Source organism: Pseudopipra pipra, chromosome 26 (genome assembly GCF_036250125.1).
Source record: "Pseudopipra pipra isolate bDixPip1 chromosome 26, bDixPip1.hap1, whole genome shotgun sequence".
Lineage (NCBI taxonomy): Eukaryota > Metazoa > Chordata > Aves > Passeriformes > Pipridae > Pseudopipra > Pseudopipra pipra.
The window spans coordinates 4,229,757-4,254,823 of NC_087574.1; the positions used below are offsets into that span (position 1 = coordinate 4,229,757).

The window sequence follows — 25,067 nt, forward strand, 5'->3', positions numbered from 1 at the left end:
CCCTCCTGCCCGTATTGACCCTCCTCCCGGTGTATTTTAGAGACCATTTGTCTCCCTCCTTCAATAAACCCCCGAGTGATATCCTGGGCTGGGCCGTGTCCCTGTCCTGTGTCCCCCTGCTCTCCGTGTTCCCAACGATCCGTGTCGGAGCTCCTCAAACACCCCAAAACAAATGGCCTTTGGATGGCAGGGAGGCAGCGGCGCCCCCGCCCTCACGGCCATCGATCACTCGCTCCACCGAGCGCCTCTCACAAGGAACAAACAACTTGTTTTCCAATTTGTGGCTTTTAATGGCTCAATCTGGACCAAATGAGCCGTCAGGGTGACGGGAACGGTGGCCGCTCCCTTTGGGGGTCACGGGTTTGGCAGCACCTTGACGCAGGTTTGTGGCCAGACCCGCGGGCACTCGGCTGGGCCCTTCTCCAGGCGGACAAAGGCCGGGCTGGGGGTGGTCCCAGCCCCCCTTGCCCCTGCCCAGCTGGGTCTGGCTGTCCTGGCAGCAGATGAGGTGGTGCCTCCCTCCTGCGTTCAAGGGCAGAGCCAGCAGGGAAGAATCCAGGCTGGACGTACTCCGACAGCCCCTGCTCAGGCAGGGGCTCAGGAATTTTTGGAGCAGCATCAGAGAGCAGGTTGGGCTGTGTCAGGCTGTGAGCAGGAACACACCCCCGGTGTGAGCACCAGCCCTGGAACTGCCGGCACCTGCTCTTGGTGTGCAGGGCTCGAGGTCACCCCGAGGTACAGGCAGGGCTGGAGGTCACCCTGAGGTACAGGCAGGCCTCGAGGTCACCCTGAGGTACAGGCAGGACTAGAGGTCACCCCAAGGTACAGGTAGGGCTGGAGGTCACCTCAGTGTGTTGCACAGTTGCAGCAATTTGGTTTCCAAGAGCAAAGTCTCCCACGGAAGCGGCAGTGAACGAACCCGGTGCTCCCGTGGGAGATGGGGGTCATTGTGGCAGTGGGTGAACAGCTGTGACCTGCTGTGGGAGCTGCCAGCAGCAGGTGCCCAGGGTGGCAGAGCCTCCCCCTCCTCCCCACAGCAGTTTTTGGGAAGCACAAGAGCTGGTCCTGCCCACAGGACTTACGGGAACACAAGCAGCCCAAGAGCTGGTTTGAGGGTTGCTGTGCCCAGGCAGGGAATGACTCAGCACCCACCACTCCTGGGCTTTTCCCTCTGCTCAGGCAGAAGCAGCAGGGACAGCACCAGTGGAGCTCAGGTTCCCCTTCCTGCAGTGAGTCAGAGCGGGGGGACACCCCCAGACCCTCCCAGTTACACCAACCAGGTCCCTGAGCCTGTGCCCCTGCTGGGAGAGGGGAAGGTGCTTTGGCTCCAGGGAGCGATGGAACCCACCACGCACGGGCTTTTGAAAACCACTTTTATTTAAATAAGACTTTAAATACATTACATAAAACATTAGAAATTAAACCAAAGCTGTTGTTACTGCACAGGGCCTGAGGCAGCAGCTCTATGGACACAAAGCTCTGCAGCTCCAGCCACAAGGCTGCTCCTCGTGTTAGTCCAGAACTGATCCCTTGTCACAAGTTTAACCCACCTCGGGGCTCACGGGGACCCGAGCTGCAGCCATCCAGCCTCCACGTCACTCTTCTGCCACTCTTGTTCCAAGCCAAGCTTCCCCAGATCCCTGTGCCAGTGGGAGCCAGCACTGCCCCGAGGGACAGTGCCATATCCCCGTGCCCCACCTGAGCTCGGGGCCCGGGCTGGGCAGGACACGATTCCCATCGTCCGGGCTGGAAGCGCAGCTGGACTGAGGAGCCATCCGGGCAGGCCGAGTCCCTGGGCTGAGCTGGGAACAGCTGGGTACCTTTGGCTCCAGGCCGGAGCTCTGGGAAATGAGGGACAGGCAGACAGGATAGCATGGGCTCGTGTCAGTTTATTACATCACCAGTTACACCAGTCCAGACTCAACAGTGGACCCAAGATCGTTACATTACACAAACCGGCTGCTTTTAAAGTTATGACAAGGGACAGGTGGGAATTTCATGGTAAGGAAATCTTCTTGCATAAAGCTCCAGAGGCCCACGGGCACTTAAAACCCGTGGACTTTCAGCTGGTCGTCTTTAGCCAGTCCAATCTGCAAGACAGAAAACGCATTTACAGCCCAGAGCGAGGCTTTTGTGCTCCCCCACACCACCCGTGCCCAGAACTGCCCCATTCACAGGGAGGGAAGGTGAGACTCCTCTGCAAACCCTGCTGGGGAGAATTTGCCTCGATCAAGGATTAAAGCAGAAAAGAAAGAATCATCATAGAGAGGGCTAGGCTGGAAGAGACTGTGAGGTTCCAACCCCCCTGCCCCGGGCCAGGGCCAGAGCTCTTCTCCCTCCCACCCTGCCATGTGTTTATTATCTAATCTCGTGTTAAATTTCACGAGCAGCAGCCCGGGGGTGTCCTACCTCCACGAGGAACTGGCAGATGTTCTTGCGCTGGTCACCCTGCAACTGAATCACTTCTCCATACTCGGGGTGCTCAATTACAGTTCCATTGCAGGCAAATTTCTGCAGCAAGGAGACAAGAAACCTCCTTAGCACCTCATAAACCTCCTCCCGCCACGCCTGGCCGACCCCCAGCCCCTCCGCACCCACCTTCTTGAAGGCCTTCACCAGTTTCTTTTTATCGTAGTCATCCGCGATGCCCTGGACTGTGGTGAGGGTCTTCCTGCCGTTGCGCTGCTGGATCCTTATATGGATGTAGTCCTCAGTGCCGGCCGGGAGCAGGTCATCACCCTTACTTGCATCCGCAAAGGGGTCTGCGGGGCAAGACCCCAACGCGCCGTCAGGCTCCGCCCCGCCCCGCCCCATTGGCCGCCGCGCCCGTCCGTCACAGAAGGAGCGCACCCCATTGGCGGCCTCACCCGTCCATCACGCGCTGGGGCCGCCCCTGCCCCGCCCCACAATGCCTGTCAATCACGAATGGCCCCAGCCCCTGCCCCCACCCCATTGGCCGCCGCGCCTGCCCGTCACGCTGGGGCCCCGCCCCCTCCCTCCTTCCCCCGCGGCTGACGCAACCGGGCCCGGAATAGCAACTGCGCCACGGGGCGGGGCCGGGGCGGGGCCCGCGCGCTCCCCCGGCCCCGCCGCACAAAGGGGCCTCACCGAAGGGCTGGAGGTTCTGGATAGCGGACATACGATACGCTTCCCTTCCCTCGGCGGAGGCGGCGGCGGCGGCGGCGGCTGGGGGGCGGCTGTGGCGGCGGGAGCGGCTCTGGGCGGAGGATGCTCTCGCGGCGGCGGCTCGAGGCGCTGTCAGGGGGGCGGGACCGTCGTCTCCCGCTTATATACGGCCGCTGAGTGACGTCAGCACGCACGGCGGGCGAGGGCGGCGATTGGCCGGCGCGCGGGGGCGTCAGCACGCACGGGGCGCACGACGCCGCGCCCCGGCCGGCGCGGGGAGGGCCAGGCGCATGCGCGGGAGGGGGGCCTGCGGCGCGCGGAGCGGCGCGTGCGCAGTGCGAGGACCAGGCCCCGACCGGGCCCCTCGGGAGCCCCCCAACCCCCTGGGCCAACCCCGGGATCCCCCTTCCGCACCCCAAACCCCCTTGGGAACCCCCAAAATACCCCTGGGGCACCCAACTCCCCATCCGGGATCCCCAACCCCCCACATGAACCACAAAATCCCTCCCACGACCCCCAAAATCCCTCCAAATCCCCATGTTAGCCCCACCAAGACCCTCTCAGGACACCCCAAAAGCTCCCTGGGAAAGTAAAAACTCTTCCAAACCCCCTTCGCGCCCCCCCCAATGTCCTTGGGACCCTCGAACCCCCCCAAAATCTCCTTGGGACCCCCCCCAGCCTGGACCCATTTCCTGCCAGTCCTACACCGGCCTCGGGGCTCCTGCAGCCGCTCCGGGTGTTTGCTCGGCTGCCCTCGCAGCCCTCAGTGCGCGGTGTGACCCCCAGCCCGGGGTGACAGAGCTCTGCCATGCCCGGTGCCCACTGTGACACCCAGTTTGGGGTTGTCACCGGCTGTGTCCCACGTGCAGGCAGCCCAGGATGCTGCTCCCAGGCCGCTGGCAGGGAGATGCTCTGAGGACACACGGTCCTGGAGCGGGGCTGGGGCTCTGCTGCCAAGGGGGAGACGCTGAAGGTGTCCCTGGAATCTGCCAGGAGAGGAAGGGGTTTATGTTTAAACACGTGACACGTCTCCCTGGCACTTGAGTCCTAATTTGAGGACCCAGAGCCTGGCTCTCAGTGTTGGGATTGAGCTGCTGAACACGGACATTCCACGGACAAACCCCCAGCCTGGCGGGTGTGTCCCCAGTGGCTCAGCCCAGCACGGGGGCTGCTGGCACAGGGACACCACATCCTGCTCGGAACAGGTGCTAAAAATACCTCAAGACTCCAGATATGAAGGACAGTAAATCCCCTGCACAGTTACAGGAATCAAAAGCCATCCAGATCCAGATGGAGCCTGAACTCTCCTCTGGGAGCAGGTTAGAGCTGCACACGGAGTGGGAGTGTCATCCCTGGGGACCGTGGGCCTGCGGGGCTGGGGACCGTTTGTCTGGAGCTCCTCAGCTCTGTTCGGATCCCGGCTGTGTAGGTGTCCCTGCTCCCCTCGGATCCATCTCTGGAGCACGACGTGGGCTTGGCAGGTTACTGGCAGCTGGGTGTGCTGCCATCTGCGGCTCTGGCAGCCCTCGCTCGCTCGGGCGTTGCATCATTCTTGGGGGTTTTATTTAAGATAAAGGCAAATGGTGTCTCTTGCACCAGGCAGAGGGAACCGTGTGCGTTGCCGCATTCCAGGGTCTCTCTGGTGTCTCTGGAGCATTTGTCACTTCTGTATGTGACAGATCAGCTGCAGAGCTGGCTGAAATTGTCATGAAAATGTGAATTTGCTCCACGACCACCTTGAACAAGCAGATGGCTCTCCTCTCTCCTCTGTTTCTGATCAGGTTCTCCTTTCTCCCAGAGGAACCATCTCTCACAGCCGCACAGTGGAGTAGCCAGACAGGGGAGGCAATTAGAGGTTTGCACTGCATCTTTCTGCTGGAGGCATTTCCAAGTCCTCGCTGCAGCCAAAGGGCTGCTTTTCATATTCCACACCAAACACTGGCAGAGCCATTGGTACCTCCAGTCTGGTGTCAGCTCTGGGCACACCAGCCAGGATGTCCAGGATACCCCAGTTGATTGATCAACATCACTTCAGGTCCACAGAGTCCATGTGGCACACCCCTGTTGTGCCCCCCAGAGCCTTTGGCCCAAGACAAAAAGAGGGGAGTGTGTTTGGGACACCAGGGCTGAGCACTGTCAGGGAAGTATTGCATCAGATTTTGTCCTTCAGAGCTGGCACCTGCAGTCACGAGTGGCATTGGCTGGGCCCCGGGGCCGAGCCCCCTGCACCTTCCTCACCTCTGGGTGCTGGTCCTGCCCTGTCCTGCCCGGTGAGGTGCCGCTCCCGGCTCCCCACGAGGTGGCAATGCCGGTCTCCTGCAGGAGCATCTCCGGAGGCAGCACCGAGCTGCTGCCGTGTCCTTGTGCCCGGCACCCGGCAGACAATCGGCCCTTGTCCTCCCGCGCTGTGCGGGGGCTCCGTGCACCGCAAACCCCGTGCGGGGGCCGTGGCAGTGCCAGGTGACCTGCCAGGGTCGGCTCAGGGGCAGCAGGAGGAGCAGGGGGGCCCAGAGCCACCCGAGTCCTGTGTCACTGTCACTGCTCACTCGAAGGCACCGCAGTGGTGCTGGGGGCTGGGGTGGCTCCTGGGCACCCTCGTGTGCCTTGGCAGCGAGTGGCACAGGCGGCCCTGAAATAAGGAAACATGATGGTGGCGAGGGCAGGGCCTGCCCAGCACCGGTGCCCCTGCCAGTGCTGGGGATCCTGGGGGGACGCTCCCATGTGCCCCTGTGTGTGTGTGGCCTGGGGAGCCCAGGGTGATGCAGCTCCACCCTGCCTGTGGGGGTCCTGCAGCAGTGGCCCTGAGGGCTTCCAGGGACTCTTGGTGGGCGACCAGCCCGGGGTTACTACAGGTCTCTCCCCATTGTGTCCTGCAAGGCCATTTCACCCTGTGCTCTAAGGTGGGGGGTCTTGGTGCCCCCCAGAACACCCGGGAAGTGCAGCAGAAGGAAAGGAATCACCCTGGCATTCTCCTGCAGCTCAGCAATGCCCTCCGGGCTGGGACATTCCTAGAAACCAGCTTTTCTCCTCCAACATCCTTCCTGCAGCCTCTGTGCGACTGCTCAGACGGGATTCAGGATGAGCTGGATGTCTGATGTACAGTATTTGATCCCATTAATCAGCACAAGCAGCACTGACAGGCGTCAGCCTGGTGATTAACCTGCTCCTGGAAAGAGCTGCGGCATGGCCGGGTGAGCCTGGCTGTCACAGGGCCAGTGGCAGCTCAGGGAATCCCTGCTCGAGTCTAACATTCCCTTTCTTGCACAGCTATTCCTGGCATTCACATCCCAAAGCCTGCAGACCCTGGGCTGTCGTGTGAACTGGCTGCTGCCCACCCGCGGTTGGGGCCTGTGGGATGCTCACTGTGGTCCCAGCTGTCGGATGCTCCGGGATGGAGGCACTGGACATGGTGTGACAGACAATCAAAGGGTCCCACACGCCTTCCCCTCACAGCCCCTCTGCCCTGTGTGTGCACCAAGGGCCGGCACATCCCGATTCCTGTCCACCAGTGACCCCCGGGGCACCGCTGTGGCTCCGGGTGTGTCACAATCACTCGTTTAAGGGTGTTTATTCACCCTCCCTCGCACTGCTCAGCTCCCGCTTCCCCCGCGGGGCCCCCTCCCTGCACTGCTGTGACTCCGCTGCTCTCCGCGAGGTGCCAGGAGAGCTCCAAGCACGGGCTGAGCCCGGCCGTGCTGCCGGGGCAGGTGAGCGGGCACGGCCCCGGCTCGGCCCCCCTGCCGGTACCTGTGCGCAAGCGATGGAACAAGGCAGCTCTGTCCCTCCCGGCCTGGGGACAGAGGTGCTGGGGGATTCTCCCAGGGAGGGTTCTCCAGGATCCTGGAGATCCCATGGTTTTCCTGCAGAGGAGAGGTGCTGCACCCACAGGGATTCCCCCCGGCAGAGATCGATGCCCTGTGTAGATGTCACTCCACGCTCACATCGCAGGGGATACATCAAATAATTGTCCACCTTGTCAGGGCTGTCCCTTGGCTGGGGACTCACATCAGCCTGGAGCAAACCTGACACGGGAACAGGGATCACGGGCACTGGGAAGGGTGGGAGCAGCTCGGGGCAGCAGCTCTGCTCTCCCTCAGACACCCACAGAGCGCTGGGAGCCCAGGAAGTGCTGGCCCCTGCCTAGTGATGTGGAGCAGGGCTGGAGGGTTTCCTGCAGTGGAGGGGCCCAGCCCAGGCATCGAGGAATGCTCGAGCAGCTGGGACAGGCACAGCCATGGCAGGATTTTCATTCCATCTCTCCTGGAGTCGGGAGCTGTCGGCACCAGGCGCAGCCAGCGCGGGGCTGACTCAGAGCCTCGGCATCGGGCAGGAGGATGGATCGTTCACACACACCGGTGAACCTGCTCCTGCCAGACACGTCCTGCTCTGCTGTCAGACCTGGGCCATGGGACACAGAGCTGCTCCAGTGCCATGGGAAGGGGCAAAGGTGCCAGGCTCAGCTCCCACTGGCTCCCTCACTGCAGCATGGCCAGGCTGGCCAGCAGGAGCAGCCAGGGACACGGGATCCAGCTGGGGACATAACTCATCCCCCACTGCTGCCCTGCACAGCTCCGGCCCTGCTCCAGCCATTCTCAATGTCCCATCCCTGAAAGTGTCCAAGGCCAGGTTGGACAGGGCTTGGAGCAATCTGATCTAGTGGAAGGTGTCCCTGCCCATGGCAGGGGATTGGAAATGGCTGATCTTTAAGGTGCCTTCCAACCCAAACCCTTCTGGGATTCCATGATTCTGTGGTCCTGCCCTGAAGTCCCCTGCTTTCACCTTCTCCTTCCACTCTGCCTGAGCCAGGCAGTGCCACCCCATTCTGGAGGGAGCTCCCTGCTCCACACCAGGGAGAGAACTTGGGCCAGGGAGAGACCCTGGGATGAGCCTTTGCTGGAATCCTGCCAAGCTGGACTCCTGGCCTGTGCCAGCTCACAACCAGCACCAGCACTGGTGATGTCTGTGGACACAGGACGGGCCCATCTGGGCCCTTTCCAGCCGTGCACCTGAATGCACTGGGAAGTGCAGTGAGACCCTCCTCCCAGGTGCCTCACACCTGCCCTGTGCTGCCACTGGCACCGCTGGGATCTCGGCAGAGTCATGGCACAGCTGGGGCAGAGAGGATAAGCCTTGCTGAGCAGCTCTCTGTGTCCGGGGGCTCCAAGGCCCATGAGAGGAGCAGCCCCTGCCTTCCCTGGAGCATTGGTGCCCACTTTGCACTGCCACGTGCCCCTCAGCCCAGGCTGGGCTTTCCCCACTGCTCCCTCCTGCCAGGGGAGGTTCCAGCCCAGCTGCCAAACAGCTCAGGCATCTGACCCTGCCCTGGTGTGACAGGGAGCGGACACTGGGCTGAATCCACCTCTCACTGAGCGATGGGTAAAGGACAGGAGATTTCTGGGGTTACAGCAGCAGAAATGGCGAGCACGGGGCAGAGCTGTCCCCGCTCTGCTGACTCGAGCACAGGGAAGGGGCAGGTGAGGCCGAACACCTCGGTCAGCACCTGCCTCGCTCCGGTTCCTATTTCACTGACGAGGCAAAAGCCGCGTAGAGTGCGAGCCCGTCCCCACGCAGCTCCAGCCGCAGCCCGGCCCCTCCCCTGCCCCACAGCCCGGCACACTCATCGCTGCCCACGCCAACTCCCTGAGGGCCAAACACTGGCCGTGGGCCAGCGCTCCTTCCCCGCACGCTGGCAGTGCCAAGCCTGGCTGCCCGTCCCGGCACGACGCTGGCGCTGCAGGGATTTGCCTCTTACAAAACACTTGGCCGTGGCACCCGCCCTGCCAGGCTGGGAGCTGGAGCGGGGATCCGGGAGCTGGGATGGCTACGCTGTGGGGTCCCAGTGCCCCCGCTCCCAGAGAGGCATGGAGACAGGCTGGCCCGGGGAAGGGCACAGGTTGCAGGGGCAGAGGGACACTTGTGGGGACAGCAGCCCGTGGAGTGCCTGAGGTCCTTCGCAGCCACAGCTCACGTTTGGTGCCATGTTGTGCAGCTGCCCAGCCCCTCTGTGCCTGCTCTCGCTCCCAGGACTCCCTTGGCACCTCAAGGGTGCAACAGCAGTGTGTTCAGCGTATCCTGGAGCTGCCTGGACCCCTTACCCTTATTCACCCCATCCAGTGTGTGCTGGCCTGGCAGGGGGACAGGGAAACCTCAGCAGGCGCTGCCTTGGGGGTCCAGCCCAGAAAAAACAGCCCAGCCACAGCCCCTTCTTTTGGTTATGAGCTGTCAGGGACCCCCGAGCACAGGCATTGCCATAACGACCCTGCTCAGCCGCCGTGTGCTTGGCCTTCCCGGCAGCCCCTGTGCTCACTCACTGGCATGGGGCTTCTGGGAAAACCAGGTCAAGATGGAGCTGTTGCCTTTCAGAATGCGGCTCCACTGCAGGTTCTGTGCTCATACCACAGGCTCAGCCCTGCATTTGCCAGAGGCAGAGCCATGGCAGCTGGTCCGGCTCGAGGCAGGAAGGGCTGGTGGATTCAGTGGGATTGGGAGCACCAGGGAAGCCCAGGGTTGGGATGCCAGGCCCCGAGGCCACAGTCCCCCAGCCCCACAGCAGGTAATCACCATGCTGGGACTGGGTTTGGTTGAAACCCCATGGGGCTGAGGTTGGAGGTGGAGACACTGCCTGGCTCCAGGGTCCCCAGTCACCCACCCCCCTGCTCCAGGGTAGGCTCCAGCTGAATTTCTCTTTTTTCCTTTGCTCCTGAAAAGGAGAAGGAATAAACCTCCCACCACAGCCTTTCCTGCCAGGGGGCTTTTTCTGAGCCTGTCAGCCTTGCTGGGAGGAAACACGCCACAGGGGACAGGGGCTGCCCAGCGGCCCCCCGGGCAGGAGACCCCTGGGGCTGAGCTGCGGGTGTGTCACCGGCGTTGTTTTGGCTGACAGGGCTGCATCCCTGCCCCGGCTTGTCCCCACGCCCAGCGCCGGGCTGTGATTAGCGAGGCGGGTCCTGCCCGCGTTCCCATCTCCGCGTCAGCACCGCCGCCCTCGCGGGCGCTGCCAGCCGGGCGTGCCCAGCCAGGTGTGCCGCAGCCAGGTGTGCCACAGCCAGGTGTGCCGCCCCGCCGCCGCAGTGCCGAATAAGGAAACCGCCCGCTCCCTTCTGCTTGCAAAACACCTTGGCCTCGGTGCTGTGCTGACGCCGCTTGTTCCCACCAGCTCCTGGGAGGTGCTGGAGGCCGAGATGGCCCCTGATCCCCCCGCTGGGCTGCAGCGGAAAGCCCCAGGACCCCGCAAAGCCGATGCTCCAAACCCCTGTGGGGTTGGTCCCTGTGGTCCCAGCACCCCGTTAGCAGCACAAGGGATATGGGGAGGGCACCCACAGTGGGGCAGCCCCCAGCCATGGGGAGCATGACTCCTAGGACTGGGATATGAAGGAGCTGCTGCCCGGCTGGCAGTGCCGGCGCTGTGCCGTGTGCCGCGCTGGCCCGGCTGGGGTGAGCCGTGTCCCTGGTGCTGCCGATGACCCACGGAGCGGTGCCGGGCACAGACCTGCGCTGGGCTCAGTGCCCTCATCCCTGCCACAGCTTCTGCCACAGCACGTTCTGGCCAGGGCAGTTCCAGCCTCCTGGTGATCCCACGGTGGGCTCAGCGCCGGGTCACCGGCACAGGGTGGGAAACACGGCAGCAGCTGGGAGGCAGATGGGCTTGGCAAAGCTGGTTCAGGAACCAGCTGCCTGCATCTCTCTGTGTTCATGGGAGACAGGGAAAGGTGCAGGAACAGGGGGGACTCGGGTCCTTCCCTGCTGGTTCAGCGGCCAGGAGGGATGGGATGTGTCCGAGGGGCTCAGCGGGTCCGGCCCTGTCTGTAGTTTGGGAAAGCTGCCAGCTGGCTGTGGGTGACAGGAATGCCCTGAGCAGACACAGCCCCTCACCCAGTGAGTCCCATGTGTCCCGAGTCACTGGGGAGCCGTCCCCAGCCGAAGCAAAGTAAAGGGCCTGACAAGGCTCCAGTTGAAGGGCCTGACTGGCCGCCCATGAAGCTCCAATCTCTTGGGGATACTGGTGCAAACCCCCCAGTTTCCAGTCATCACAACCACCCACTCTGACCTCCAGGGAAGAGCAGTCAGACCCCAGCCATGTCGGGTACTGAGATGCACAGACCCCGCACATGGAATGAAGGCACCAGTGCCCCAGAGACTGTGGGAGCTCCCAGAACAGCAGGAGAGGGGTCAGGGCTCTCTGCAGCATTTGGGACAAAGTCAAAATGAGGCTGACAGGAGCCCCCCAGTCTCCCAAGCTCACTGGGCTCCCTGGGCAGGGCTGTGGCTGGGCCACGCAGATGGAAAGTTATTTCTCAGAAACTGCCTGATGGTGAAAGTTCTTTCCCAGGTGTGGCACAAGAGGAATGTAAATCCTCTGAAGTCCTGATCTCTCCTGTAATTACTGTCAGACAAGTTTCAGCTTGGAGCTGGGCCGCCCCAGCCCCAGGCGTGGGAGCACAGGGGTGACGCAGCCGGCCCGTCCCTGCAGCACACATGTCCCCTCCTGCCCCAGGAACGCGTCCCATGACTCATGGGGACCGTGGGGGTGGTGAGGTGGGCGGCACAGAGGGAAGCACCCGCAGTCGGGAGGCTGGGTGGGTGCACCCCAGTGGGCTCGTGCAGGTGTAGGGTCCTGTGTCCTCCAACCTAGACGCCTCATGGGGTGACCAAATACCCAGATGCTGCCCCCCTGCCTTTCCTCAGGGGACAGAGCCCTGTCTGCACTGGCTTGGGCAGTGTCCCGGCCCCAGGAACTCAGCAGACCCAGAAGAAATGTGCCTCCCTGGCTCTGTGGTGGGTCTGGCCATGAAGGACACAGCTGGGCTGGCCATGCCCCTGGCATTCCTCACACTGACCAGCTCCACAGACACTGTGCCCAGGATGTTGCCACTGGGCCAGGGGACATATTCCTGGCAGCTGTGAGCCAGCAGATTCCAAAGGGCCTTGGCTCGTGGGGCTATCAAAACTGAGGGCCACTGCACAGGACTGACAATGTCTGACCCACCTCAGGGGAGCCTGTGTACAGCAGCATCTCGGGGCCAGGGGCTCGGGATGGGCCTGCTGGGGGCATCCCGAGGGGGAAACACTCGGGTAGGAGTCCTGCACGGCCTGCACACGCCATGGCCGGGGCTTTCACCCTCGTGCTGCGCACCTCGGGGTCAGGCAAGGGGCTGCAGCAGAGCAGGGACTGCCCCACCGAGGCCGTGTCCCCCCGGCAGTGCCGGAGCTGCACTCGCCGCTGGTGCCAGCAGGACCCTCCCCGCAGCCCGCCAGAACTGCGCACGAGAGGCGAGCACACGGGTGCGCACACCTTTAACACCGGCTCATACTCTTCTCCTCCCCCCAGCTGCCGGCTCAGCGCCCGCCCCGCCGATGAGGCGGCTCCGACCGCGGGCCCGGCTCTGCGGCACCGGCACCGGGGGCTGCCCGCCCGGCTGGGGCGCGGGAAGAGGCGCGGGCAGGGATGGGCTGCTCACACGGCAGCACCAGTACCCTGCACCCTCCCTGCACACCCCAGCACCCCCTGCACGCTCACACACACCACAGTGCCTCCCAGCGCATCCCAGCGCGCCCCAGAAGCCTCCTGCACCCTCCGCACGTCTCTGCACCCCTTGCACACCCCAGTACGCCCCTGTGCCCCCTCTGCGCATCCCAGCGCAGCCCTGCACGCCCCAGCACCCCCTTCACGCCCCAGGACTGCCCAGCACACCTCGCTTCACCCCCGCACCCCCCGCACCCCGCGCTCCGCCCCGTGCCGCAGCGCCTCCCGCTGCCACCAGGGCGCGCCCGTGCGCAGCGATCGCGCCCCGCGGCACCGCCCGGCGCGTCCCGCGCGGTCCCACCGCGTACCCCCGATCTCACTGGGTCCCACCGGGTACCCCCGGATCTCACTGGGTCCCACCGGGTACCCCTGGTCCCACCGCGTACCCCCGGATCTCACTGGGTCCCACGGGGTACCCTCGGATCTCACTGGGTCCCACCGGGTACCCCCGGATCTCACTGGGTCCCACCGGGTACCCCTGGTCCCACCGCGTACCCCCGGATCTCACTGGGTGCCACTGGGTACCCTCGGATCTCACTGGGTCCCACCGGGTACCCCTGGTCCCACTGGGTACCCTCGGATCTCACTGGGTCCCACCGGGTACCCCTGGTCCCACCGGGTACCCCCGGATCTCACTGGGTGCCACCGCGTACCCCCGGATCTCACTGGGTCCCACCGGGTACCCCCGGATCTCACTGGGTCCTACCGAGTACCCCTGGTCCCACCGGATCTCACTGGGTCCCACCAGGTACCCCTGGTCCCACCACGTACCCCCGGATCTCACTGGGTCCCACTGGGTACCTCCAGTCCCACCGGATCTCACTGGGTCCCACCGGGTCCACCCGAGTCCCCCTACATCAGTGCACAGCCCAGCGCAGAGCCTCAGCACCAGCCCCCAGGGCAGGTCCCAGCCCAGCTGCCCCCCTGAGCCCCCATCGCCCCCGGGGTCCCCACAGGGTGGGGGGGCACCAGCACTGCAGGGACATCAGTACCATCTAGACACTAGGACCACCAGAGCACTGGGCCAGCAGCACCACGGGTCACTGGGACCACCAACACCACTGGGACCTCCATGGCACAGGGACCACCAGGACGATTGGCACCACCAGGGTTCCTGCTGTTTGGCACTGCCTGAGGGTATGTCATGGTTTGAGATAGTCCCAAAATCCAATTCCCTAGCTCCATCCCCCCTCCCACATCTTCAAACCATATCAGGGTCTCAGCCCAGCCCCGGTGGTGCAGACCCACATCCGTGCATTGAGCTGGGCATGGATTTTATCCCGAGCATCACTGGTCCCGCAGTGCCAGGCTGAGCCAGCGGTTCGGATTAATACAATAATAACAGAGGCGAAGCTGATCAGGGCCCGTAATTACAGTTACGTATCGCAGGATCCGCCGCGCTCCGGGCTAGAGCGGGACCAGCGTGTGCCAGGCCCGGGCAGGCCTTCACCTCCCAGCAGACACGGCTGACGGGCCTTGGCTCTGCACTCCCAACTCGTGTTCAGAAAATCATTAGTGTCATTAGAGCTCCCGGGTGGAGCATGGCCCCGGGCCAGGAGCACTGCGGGCACTGCGAGGGAGCAGGAGCGGGAGTGGGGTCAGGTGGGGGCTGCAGTGGGGCCATGGGTGGGGGGCTCAGGTCCTCGGGGGAGCTGGGGAGGGCTGGGCAGGTTTATTGCTGGGGGCTTCTTGTAGGCACTGACTGTTTCAGTCTTGTTAATGACTTCATAAAACTCTCTGCCAAGTACAGATTAATGAGCAGCCAAGTCCTTACCCTCGTGTGGGAAGCGACAGTGCAGCCTGGTTACAGGGGCTGCTCTGGGGTACATCTCCCCAGCACAAGGCTGGGCAGCCCCTTCCCCTCCCAGTAGCTGCAGTGGCCTCCTGGGATATGGCCCCATCGTCCCCCAAGTGCACAAGGGGAGCAGGCCCTGCTGCAGCCAGGCCATGGCAGAGCCTCACAGGCAACACCTGCCACGACCATCAGCCCTCGAGGAGCAGTAGAAGGGGAGGGCGGGTGGGGACCAGAACACGTGGCGGGGGCTGTTTCCGTGCTCCTGCCCATCCTCCTGCTCCTCGGGGCTGTGATCAGGGGCCAGGACAAGGCCTGGATACAGGAGGGCACTAAATGCTGGCAGAGGCTGTCATGGAGCAGTCACAGGGCTGGTGGAGCCCCTGTCACCACCAGCAGGTTTGTCACATCCCCCGGGGTCCTTTGGAGTGAGTGGCCGCACCCCAGAGCAGGGACCAAATCGCAATTCCCTTCCATGAGCACGAGTCAATGCCGGTACCTGCCTCACCCCACCACTGACGTCACGGGTGTCCCCACGCTGGGATTCCCATCTGGCTGGAGACCTGGCCCCGGGGGTGCAGCAGGTGTGGGTGCAGGATGAATGTGGGAGCCGCTGTTTGTTGCCCAGAGTCAGCAGAAAGTACCTGTGAGTCCCTGCTGGCTGTGCCATGCTCAGCGAGGGGAGAGGAATGAGCAGACAGGGTGTGATCGTGTTGCCACACCGAACAATGAGACGTGAGAAAATGCAACAGCTGCTGCTACCTGGAAGACAGATGCTGAAAAAATAACGTGGGAAACTCCAAAGTGGGAAACTCCAAAGTTTACCGTGGAGATACAGCTCAAGCAGCTCCAGGTGGCTTTGGGACTTTGGCTCCACTCAGACACAAAAACATTCTTCTGTCTAGAGTAAAACAGGCCCTGAGCTGTGTCCATCTGTCCTCCCTCCACCAGCCAGAATGACTCTGGTCACACCTCTGACTGCAGCTCAGGGGGATTCACAGGGAGAGCCCTGCTCACACACAGTGTCAGAGCAGCTGGTCCCTTGGCTTTGGACCAGGGAATGGTCCATGGATCTGCAATATTGTCACCAGCCTCAGCCTGGGCTGGAGTGTACAAGCTGGATGTCACAGGAGAGCCCTTTCAGGGTCCCAGGGAGCTGAGCTGCTCAGTGCTGAGCTTGCTGGAATGGGTCTCTCATCCCCAGGCAGGGGCAGGAGGGCTGAGCCAGCCCTTGGAGACAGGACTGGTGTGATCACAAGCTGTTCAATACCTTCAGAGCAGAAAGGCCACAATCAGCCAGCCTGGGGGGGGCTGGCAGCACATGGGGCTGTCATAGTGCCTGGGTGGCCTCGAGGACAAACAACTTCAGCAGGAACTGGTGGGAAGAGCTTCAACCATCATGCAAAGACCATCTAGTGCCGGACAGGTCCGTGATCCCCAAAGTGTAGCAGAGAGAACCTCCCTGCCCTACTCTGCCTGGCCCTTCCGATGAGCAGGAGCTGCAGACCGGCTGTGTCAGCAGTGCTGATTCCCTGGGAATCAACGCCACGAGGGGATCTCCTCGGCACCAAAACGGGCAGAGCGGGTCTGTGCTCCAGCACAGCCCTCACTGGTGGTGACAGCTCTTGAAGCATCGATGTCACAGGGCTGGGAGCTTGCCTGGCCCCGGGTCTGGCTTCACTGCTCCAGTCTGGAGCCCAGAGAAGGACAGCACGAGTCACTCCCCTTTGTCCTCCCCGATGCACTGCTGCCTCCATCGCTGCCTCCTCCCCTCCGCAGTGGCCGGACCGTGCTGCCCCTGCGTCAGTGTGGGCAGGAGGGGATCAAACAGGGTGAGCATCACCCCCACTCCACAGCTCGGGCAGCCGAGGCTCGGCTCCCTGGCTGATGGCGACGAGCCCTGCGCCTGCCCAGAGGGAGTTTCCATTGCAAACACACACCACCGTCTCCTTTCTTGGTAACTGATCTGGGATTGCTTTTTCCAGATAATATGGGGGAGGCCGTCAGGACATGTCCTGGCAGAAGACAGAAAATTGAGACAGAAACAAAGACATCGTTTGTCACTCCACACCTTGATATATTTGTTACCCATTTTGTGTTGTGCAGACTAACAGAGCAAACCCGTCAGCCTGGGCCCGCCATCCCTCACACACAGGAGACACCCTTCCCAGGGCTGCATCATTCAGCGGGTTCCCACTGAGCTGGGAATTGCTGTGGAAGGCACTGGGGAGAAGCTGGTCCACAGGGGAAACCTAATGACTCCTAATTAGCTCTTATTCATGACACTAAAAGCGCAATTAAGTGCTATTGTTTGAGGCAAATACAACACACTGACCGTTGCTGTTTCGCACCACTCTGGGCACCCCAGCAGGTAATATCACCTCCCCTCCTATGCGAGGAGCGCAGCTCGTCCCTCCCCCCTGCAGCACACAGGCAGAGATAGCATCTCCGGCGTGCTTCTTGCAGGAGCAGACTCCGATACCATCTCCCGAGCATTACGACGTTCCCTTTTTCTTTTATCTCAAGGGAATTTCTTGTGGGTGAGTGTTTCAGGAGAGCCTGGGAGACTGAATTCTTCTGCTAACGTGAAATAGCCGAAGGAGCGGCTGCTCCTCCTGATGTTTCCTGATGCCCCGTCACAGCCGGCTCAGGGGAGCTCTGTGCTGAGGGTTCCTGATGTCAGAGTGGGGCTGGTTTGGGATTGTTGTTCACAAGCTCAGTCAGGGGCCTTGGCAGCAGCTGACCAGCAACAACTTTGACCAGAAAAGTCCAGAAAAAGCTGACATTGCAGGACAAGCTCCACATTTCCTCTTTGACTCCTCTGCCACATGTGGTAAAAGAGCTGAAACATGGGTTGAGGTTGTGATAACACAGAAGGAAAAGCCTTAAATCCAGGTGTTCCCTACCTGTGGGGCTGTGGCAGGGCTTTGCCTCATGTTAGGGCAGTTGTCACCTTCAGGCTGACTCGTGACTTGGCCTAAAATGTGAGGGTGACCTGAGGGGGTTCAGACCTCACAGCACAGCTTTTGGCCCACATGGGAGGCTCAGGGCCAACATGGGAATTGCCTGGAGCAGGAGGGTGTTTGCTGGAGTGAACATGAGCAAAGCGAGCACAGCTGCTCCGAGCAGGGGTGGCTGGGGTGGCTCTGGAGCACAGCTCCCACACGACGGCTGTTGGGCAATCCTGTACCCCCCACTGTGGAGGGAAGCTGGCCAGGAACACCTGATCTTTGCCCTGCCAGGTTGCCCCAGGATGGTGCTGGAAGCTGAGCACTGTCCTCTGCTTGCTCTGCCTTTGCCAGTGGTGGTTGGGCCCAGGTCCTCTCCTTCCCCAGCTCCCTGACGGACAGGGCATGTGTGCACCCCAAATCCCCTGATTTGGCAGCCTGGGGAGTCAGAAATCCAAATCTGAAGCCCATAGGTGTGAGGCAGTGCTGCCCAAAGAGCAGAGCCCTCAACTGAGAGGATCCAGAATTTTCTCTCTGGTTAAGTTGCTTCCTCGGTGGCCGCCCAGAAAATCACCCCACGCTCCTGGAGCTGCTGAAGGCAGCGTGACTGCTGTGAAGTCCTGGGATCTAACAGAAGGCAGATAAAGCCTTGTTGTTATTGTGTCCTTCAGGGAACAGATGAAAGAAAGGAGGCACCATGAATTACCGAGGGTGAGGCTCTGGGAACATCTGAGCACCTCCAAAATCAGTTAAGTGCATTAATGTGAAAACAGCCGGAGGGGGCCGGGAAGGAAGGAGATCACAACAGGAGGGAAAACACAAAAGGGTTCCTAATCCCTATAACTCCCTCAGTACCTCACAGGCACCTCTGCTAAAAGCAAAAATAACTTCTCTTATTGAGAATGCCACGGTGGAGCCAGGCGGGCCGGGCTGGGTGTGCGATTTTCCACTGCATGCGGCAAGAGCTGGCGTCACACCAGCAAAGGGTTTTATTCCCAACAAAGAATAAAACAGTGCAGGGTCTAATTTCCTGCTTCTTTGCTGCTTTTTTCAGGTCAATACCTGTCCAGCTGCATGACTGTAATGGCTCTGCCCAGTCCCTCAGTAGCCCCGGGCAGGGGTGGCCAGTGGGGCCTCACCACTGTCCCTCCCTCCGCGCTGCCCTGGGCGAGCCCTTGGGGTTTGCAGGGTCCTCACCCCAGTGCTGGGTGTGGGGCCTTTGCCCCTCAGCACTTTTGGCACAGGTTATGCTGGTCCTGCTGAGTTACTGTTGGCTGTTACTGACCTCAGCTGCAAATCCATAGGAAAAAACCTATGGCACAAGCACTGATAAGGACTGATCGTTCTCTTCCCACTGATAAGGATTGATCATGCTCTTCCCATTGATAAGGACTGATCCTACTCTTCCCATCAGAAATTGCAGGTAGCGTGCCCTGGCCGTGGGTGTCTGATGCAGTTGCAGTCCCACTCCTCTGATTCAGAATATTTAGGCATTAAAACCTGCCTCAGCCAGGAGAGAGAGGAAATTGTGGCACAGGATTTTTTAGCTTCTACACATTTTTTAGAAGCCACAGGCTGCTTCTGTGGAATTTGGGACAGGTGATGGAGCAAAGCAGGTACCCATTGCTGTAGGGACTTTCCAGTCTCTGTCAGGAGATTCAGCCCAGACTGGTACAAAAGCAGAAATTACTGGAGTTCCTTCTCTTTTAAGCTACAAGATTTCTGCCAAATCCCGTATCAGTACACAAATCCCGCCAGGTCTGTGCTTGTCCTGGGTTAGAGGTCCTGACAGGAAAGTTTCCATCTGGCTCTGGGTTGGCCCATATAAAGATTATGGATGTGCAGAGCTCTTAAGTCAGCAGCTTTCCTTGGCTTTGGACTCTTTATAAAAAAGCAAACAAACAGATTTGTAGATTTTTGCAATGATATCAGCCACTTGCGGGCGACCTGGCGGATCACAGAGGATTCACTTGTGTTACTTCACGAGGGAGCAGCGGGTGGAGCTGGGCTGGGAACGCTAAAACGTAGCCACGAGCAGGAGCCTGGACCACGCCAGGTGCTGGGAATGGAAGCGGAAGGAGAAGATCCCGTGTGTGCCGTGGTGCTGCTGGTGGGATGTGACAAAAGATGTGAAATCAGGGAGAGGAAAATGATGATTCTGGAATTTGGCTCAGGCTGTTGGGGGTGACGAAAAGCACCGGGAACGCCTCCTGGCCGGGCTATAAAGGGCCCCGAGGCAGGGGAAGGAGCACTCACTGCTGAGCTGCAGAACTGCCTCTCTCTCCACCTCCAGCCTCCACCATGAGCACCACTGTCAGGCAATACTCCTCCTCCACCTCCCTCAAGGGATTCGGGAGCCTGGGGGGAGGCTCCAGCAGGCTTTCCTCCGTGCGTGTTGGGGGGGGAGGCTACAGGGCCCCCAGCGTGCACGGGGGCTCCGGCAGCTACTCCGTCTCTTCCCGCGTTGTCTCGGGGCTCGGAAGTGGCTTTGGGGGCAGCTACTGCAGCAGCGTCGGAGGGGCCCTCGGCGGGGGCTTTGGGGGCAGCTTTGGGGCCGGCTTTGGGGCCGGCTTTGGAGGGGGCTTTGGAGGCGGCGATGGCATCCTGCCGGCGGGGGAGAAGGAGACGATGCAGAACCTCAACGACCGCCTGGCCGCCTACCTGGACAAGGTGCGAGCCCTGGAGGAGGCCAACACCGACCTGGAGGTCAAGATCAGGGAGTGGTACAAGAAGCAGGGCCCTGGTCCTGACCGGGACTACAGCCCCTACTACAGGACCATCGAGGAGCTCAGGAACAAGGTAGGACTGGGGATTAATGCACTGGGACATCGTGTGTCAGAGAGGAAGCAGAAACACTGACTGTTACTTCTGTAATTAGTCAGCACTAGTTATGTTGTAAAAAGTGTCCCGGTGGCACATGGGGAGCGCCAAGTTGGAAATTGGGGGTGTTTCAACGTCATCTTTTGGTTGCATCCTCCTGGGTGGGACAAGTGGCAGCTTTCACTGGCAGAAACGGATGTAACAAGACGTAACACAAAAATGAAGAATACAGACAAGTCTGCACTGATCATGTGTGTTCTTGGGAGTTTTAAAGGAATGTGCAGGGAAAGTTGTAACTGTGGGCAAACTGTGAGACGCTGATGTCATGTTTGGAAACATTCAGGCAAAGAATTTGCAAACTTGTTTCAGCTCCTCCTATTAAGAAGATTTAGATGATAAAAAGATGGATCTGACCAGTAATGAGTTCTTCACCTCCTTTTGGCAGTCACTGCCCCTGGGCTGGGCTTGGTGCAAAGCCCCCAGCCCAGGCATCTTGGGGGATTCCTTTCCATCTGATTTGAGTCCCAGCACCCCATTTTGGAGGAAATGCTCCAATTTCTTTTGTCCTCTGTTACTTCCCATGCATGAATTGCCCCCAGCAAACACGCAGGAAGCCTTGTGCAGCTAGAGCTGTGGGAGTGCTGGCAAAGGATGCAGAGAATCCATTTTCCTCCCATCTCCTTAACACAATTCTCCCAAACTCTGACTTGAATCTCCTCCCAGGAGGGGTTATTTGCTTTGGTAATATGAAAATCAGAAGCTGTAGGCACCTGCTCACTGCCTTTTGCTCCATTTCTGTTGCCAAGAAATTAAATCCACCCCAGAACAAGGTGTGCCAAGTGCAGACACCCTGCTGGTCCCTCTGTCCTGCCACGGTGCTGCAGGTGGGGAGCACATGATTCCTCCTTGACCTTTCTATAATCAGCACCTGCCCTGAAGGACGGGAACAAAAGCCACCATCAGATTTCACACATCTTTCATGGCCCCACTTTGCCTTTTGGAACACTTACTGATGGATTTTTGGAAAGGGAAGTCACAGACTGACCAGCCCCTTCCCACAGTCGCAGCTGCATCTCCCTTGTCCTGATTCCATGCACACTTCTGCTAAAGAAATCCCAAACTTCCCAAAACTGCTCCTGTCCCAGCACTCCCACTGTGCTGCTTCCCTTGATCTGTCAGGAGGAGTTCCTGATGCTCCTTTTTTTATCCTCCACCCACCAGGTGCTGGCGGCCACAGTTGACAATGCCAACCTCCTGCTGCAGATTGACAATGCCAGGCTGACAGCTGATGACTTCAGGACCAAGTAAGCCACATTTCCTGGAAAAACGGAGCAAAGGGAAGTTTGATGCAATGACGAGAAAATCCCACCCAACCCCCAAAAAGGCAGCGGGAAAACAAAGCCTTCAAAATGAGGGTGTAATTTCCAAAGCAGATGGTTATCTCAGTCTTACAGGCACTCAGGGATTGCGTTGCTTCCATCCACGACCACTGCATTATTCCCATTCCTTATTCACCCTTGGCACAGGCTCTCCTGTGCAGAGGCCTTGCCCTGTGCCTCGTTGTGCAATTAATGCGTGTGTGCAGCTGCACAGAGCACAGAGCCAGCACCAAGGCCTGGTGGGATCAGGAGCAGGGTGATGGACTCAGGTGGACACTGTTTTGCTGGTTTTCCCCACATTTGTGCAGCTTTGCTGACTGTTGCTGTGCCCTCAGGTTTGAGTCGGAGCAGGCCCTGCGCCTGAGCGTGGAGGCCGATATCAACGGCCTGCGCCGCGTCCTGGACGAGCTGACCCTGTCCAGAGCCGACCTGGAGATGCAGATCGAGAGCCTGAAGGAGGAACTCGCTTATCTGAAGAAGAACCATGAGGAGGTGAGCACAGAGCCAGGCTCAAAAAAAGCCACCCTGGGCCCAAAAATTTGATCCCTGGTCCAGCCTTTAAGGCTACACTAAGTGCTGGGTGGGAGGTGAGAAGTGCTGGTGAGGCAGCAGAGGGTCTGCACCTTGGACAGCAGCACATCCTCCCCATCCTCCCTGGAGACTGGGTAACACCCACTCACCACTTGGCATGTCAGTAATAACCACTGTAGCTGTTAGAACTTTATTAACATCCCTCACAGCTTCGGGCAGGGAAGGTCTGTTCCTTGAGAAATGAACCAGCTACAGGCTCTGTTTTATTTTCTGACGAAATAACTCCCATAGGGATTTCTTAAGAATTTGAACTATTTTCTTTGTGGTCATGGGGCAAAGACCCCAATTTGCTCCCTGTTGATCTGCCTCCAAATGCTCCCTTTCCTAAAGAACTCTGTCTCAAGAAAAAACATTTCATATGCTGGTTCTTGGATTGCATGAAGATGTTTTTCTCTTTCTGTGTCAGGAAATGACTGCCCTGCGCGGGCAGGTGGGTGGGGAGATCAGCGTGGAGATGGACGCTGCCCCCGGAATCGACCTGACCAAGATCCTGGCGGAGATGCGGGAGCAGTACGAGAGCCTGGCGGAGAAGAACCGCAGGGACGCCGAGCAGTGGTTCTTCACCAAGGTGAGGGGCTGGGGGGGAGCAGCGGGCGCGGGGCCGGGGCTGTGCCCACCACTGGGGCTCTGAGGGCACGGCTCGGCCTCACTGCAGACGGAAGAGCTGAACCGGGAGGTGGCCATCAACACGGAGCAGCTGCAGAGCGGCAAGACGGAGATCACGGAGCTGCGGCGCACGATCCAGAGCCTGGAGATCGACCTGCAGTCCCAGCTCAGCACGGTACGGGGGGCGGGGGGCACCCGGGGACACGGGCCCGGGGCCGCAGGGCTGTGCCCCCCCGGCCGCCCCCGCGCCCCTGAGCCGGCCCCGTGCCCGTCCCACAGAAAGCAGCCCTGGAGGGCACCCTGGCCGACACGGAAGCGCGCTACGGCACCCAGCTGGCCCAGCTGCAGGCGCTGATCACCAGCGTGGAGGAGCAGCTGGCCGAGCTGCGCTGCGACATGGAGCGCCAGAACCACGAGTACAGGGTCCTGCTGGACGTCAAGTGCCGCCTGGAGCAGGAGATCGCCACGTACCGCCGGCTCCTGGAGGGCGAGGACGCCCAGTGCGTGAGGGGCTGCGTGGGGAGGGTGGCGGGAGGACACGGGGGATAGCAAAGGAAACAGAAAAGGAACCACCTGCATTCCCTGCAGGGTCCTGTCAGCCCCTTCCCTGACCCACCGCATGCAACAGTGTCTCCAAGTCCAGAACAGCCCCGTGGTTATAACGGTGCTGCAGCATCCCTGGGATCCACCTCCCAGCCCTCCTGTGTCCATGTGACCCTGGGGAGGGAGCAGGTGCTGCTGCTGCTCCTTGCAGCTGGGATAGGTGCTGCCTTGGTATCCAAATCCCCATGGCACAGATGCATCCTTAGCAGTTTCTTCCCTTAAGTGTGACACCGGGCAGTTTCCAGAAGCACTGGAATTTTAATCACTTACTGGTGATTATCACAAGAAATAAAGGCAGGGTTTAAATAATGATTTTGTCTTAGTGATCACCTGCTTTTTTCCTGTTTCTGACCACCCTTTCCCTGTTCTCCTCCTGTAGCATGTCCTCCCACTACATCGCACCAAAGGAAGGTAAGAACAGGTCTTGGCTGAAGCTCTGATCACATACAGCTCTATCACATCCTTATCCACCTTCTTAGCACAGAATTCTTCTACTAATCTACTAAAGTTACTATTTCATTATATTTCCAAAATGTGAATTCACACAAACCACTCATGATATACCAAAACCTCTTTGAGAAATTATCTGAGCAGACTGAAACTGTACAGTGAAGCTTTTAGGGGTGGGAATGGGGTGTTACGTTGGGTTTCTGAGGCGGTGGTTCTAATAACAAATCTTTAGGATGAAGCTCTTTACGACACTTTCTCCTTGCTGCCCTGGAAATAATGGTTCCTTCCGTCCCCACTGCAGGGCCTGTAACCACCCGCCAGATCCGCACGATCTTCGAGGAGGTGCAGGATGGGAAGGTGATCTCCTCCCGGGAGCAGATCACCCAGGCTGCCCACTGAGCCCTCAGAGCCCACTGAGCCTGGTTTGCTGCAAACCTCGCCTGGCACAGCAAGGCAGATCCCTGCTGACATGCTCTGGCCCTGTGTGCCATGAAAAGCACCTTCTCCCTCTCTCACCCCCCTCCTTCCCCTCCCTCACCCTTCTCTTAGCACTGTGCCACACACAGAAATCAAATAAAGCTTCTCCTCACACTCCTGCAAACCAGGCTCTGGTCCCGTTGCTCTCGGGCTGTCCTGCTCCTGCAGCCATGGGACAGAGCTCCTCCCTGGAAGGACCAACATTCCGCACCCTTGGTACCCCGACGGCGGGCCCAGCACACTCACACCTCTGAACACCTGAGACCTGGCGGCTCCAGGGAAGAGGGGAGGGATGCTGGTGTGGAGGAGATCTAGACAGGAACTGATCCCACAGGTGGTGGGAGGTGAAACCTGTCAGTGTGTCTGCGTTTCACCTCGGGCTGGGCACTGAGAGGTTCAGGTCGGGCAAAGCGCTGCTCCCCCACTGCGACACCCAGGGAGAGCAGAGCCAAAGCTTTAACTCAGAGAGGCCAAGCAAGAACATGAATAAAGCCCAGGTGATGCAGCCAGGACCCTGCAAACACCCCCCAGCTCTGCCCCAGCAGCTGCCCCCCAGTCCGGATCCTGAGCTTTGGGAAGCTGCAGGTGGGGCAGGGATCTGCTGGCTGCTGCCCCTCCGGACAGGCAAACTCAGCTCAGTTTGATTCCTGCTTCCAAAGGTGCTGCTGAAGGGTGAGGAAAACAGTGATGGGAAGCAGTGGGGTATGGTCTGTGCAAGCAAAAAGATTAAAATTCTTCTGGGAGTTCTTCTG

The 25,067-nt window shown here is 60.1% G+C and overlaps 2 protein-coding genes and 1 long non-coding RNA gene across 3 annotated transcripts in view; 1 reads left to right on the forward strand and 2 right to left on the reverse strand.

The window, feature by feature from the left end:
- Nucleotides 1-1,869: 1,869 nt before the first annotated feature.
- On the reverse strand, nt 1,870-3,286 carry EIF1 (eukaryotic translation initiation factor 1). Its single transcript, XM_064636853.1, has 4 exons — nt 3,109-3,286; nt 2,599-2,762; nt 2,410-2,511; nt 1,870-2,090 (listed from the first exon to the last, which is right to left on the reverse strand). Exons 1-4 carry the CDS (start codon nt 3,137-3,139, stop codon nt 2,046-2,048), a joined length of 342 nt encoding a protein of 113 aa, XP_064492923.1. The 5' UTR covers nt 3,140-3,286; the 3' UTR covers nt 1,870-2,045.
- A 10,582-nt stretch (nt 3,287-13,868) lies between these two features.
- The window catches only part of LOC135402772 (uncharacterized), a 149,087-nt gene continuing 137,888 nt past the window's right edge, over nt 13,869-25,067 (reverse strand). The window contains exon 3 of the long non-coding RNA XR_010425219.1: nt 13,869-16,456. This is a non-coding gene — a long non-coding RNA (uncharacterized LOC135402772). The remainder of the gene's footprint in view (nt 16,457-25,067) is intronic.
- Nucleotides 19,604-24,439, forward strand: LOC135402759 (keratin, type I cytoskeletal 14-like). Its single transcript, XM_064636212.1, has 8 exons — nt 19,604-20,188; nt 21,431-21,513; nt 21,924-22,080; nt 22,586-22,747; nt 22,835-22,960; nt 23,065-23,285; nt 23,768-23,799; nt 24,140-24,439. Exons 1-8 carry the CDS (start codon nt 19,691-19,693, stop codon nt 24,235-24,237), a joined length of 1,377 nt encoding a protein of 458 aa, XP_064492282.1. The 5' UTR covers nt 19,604-19,690; the 3' UTR covers nt 24,238-24,439.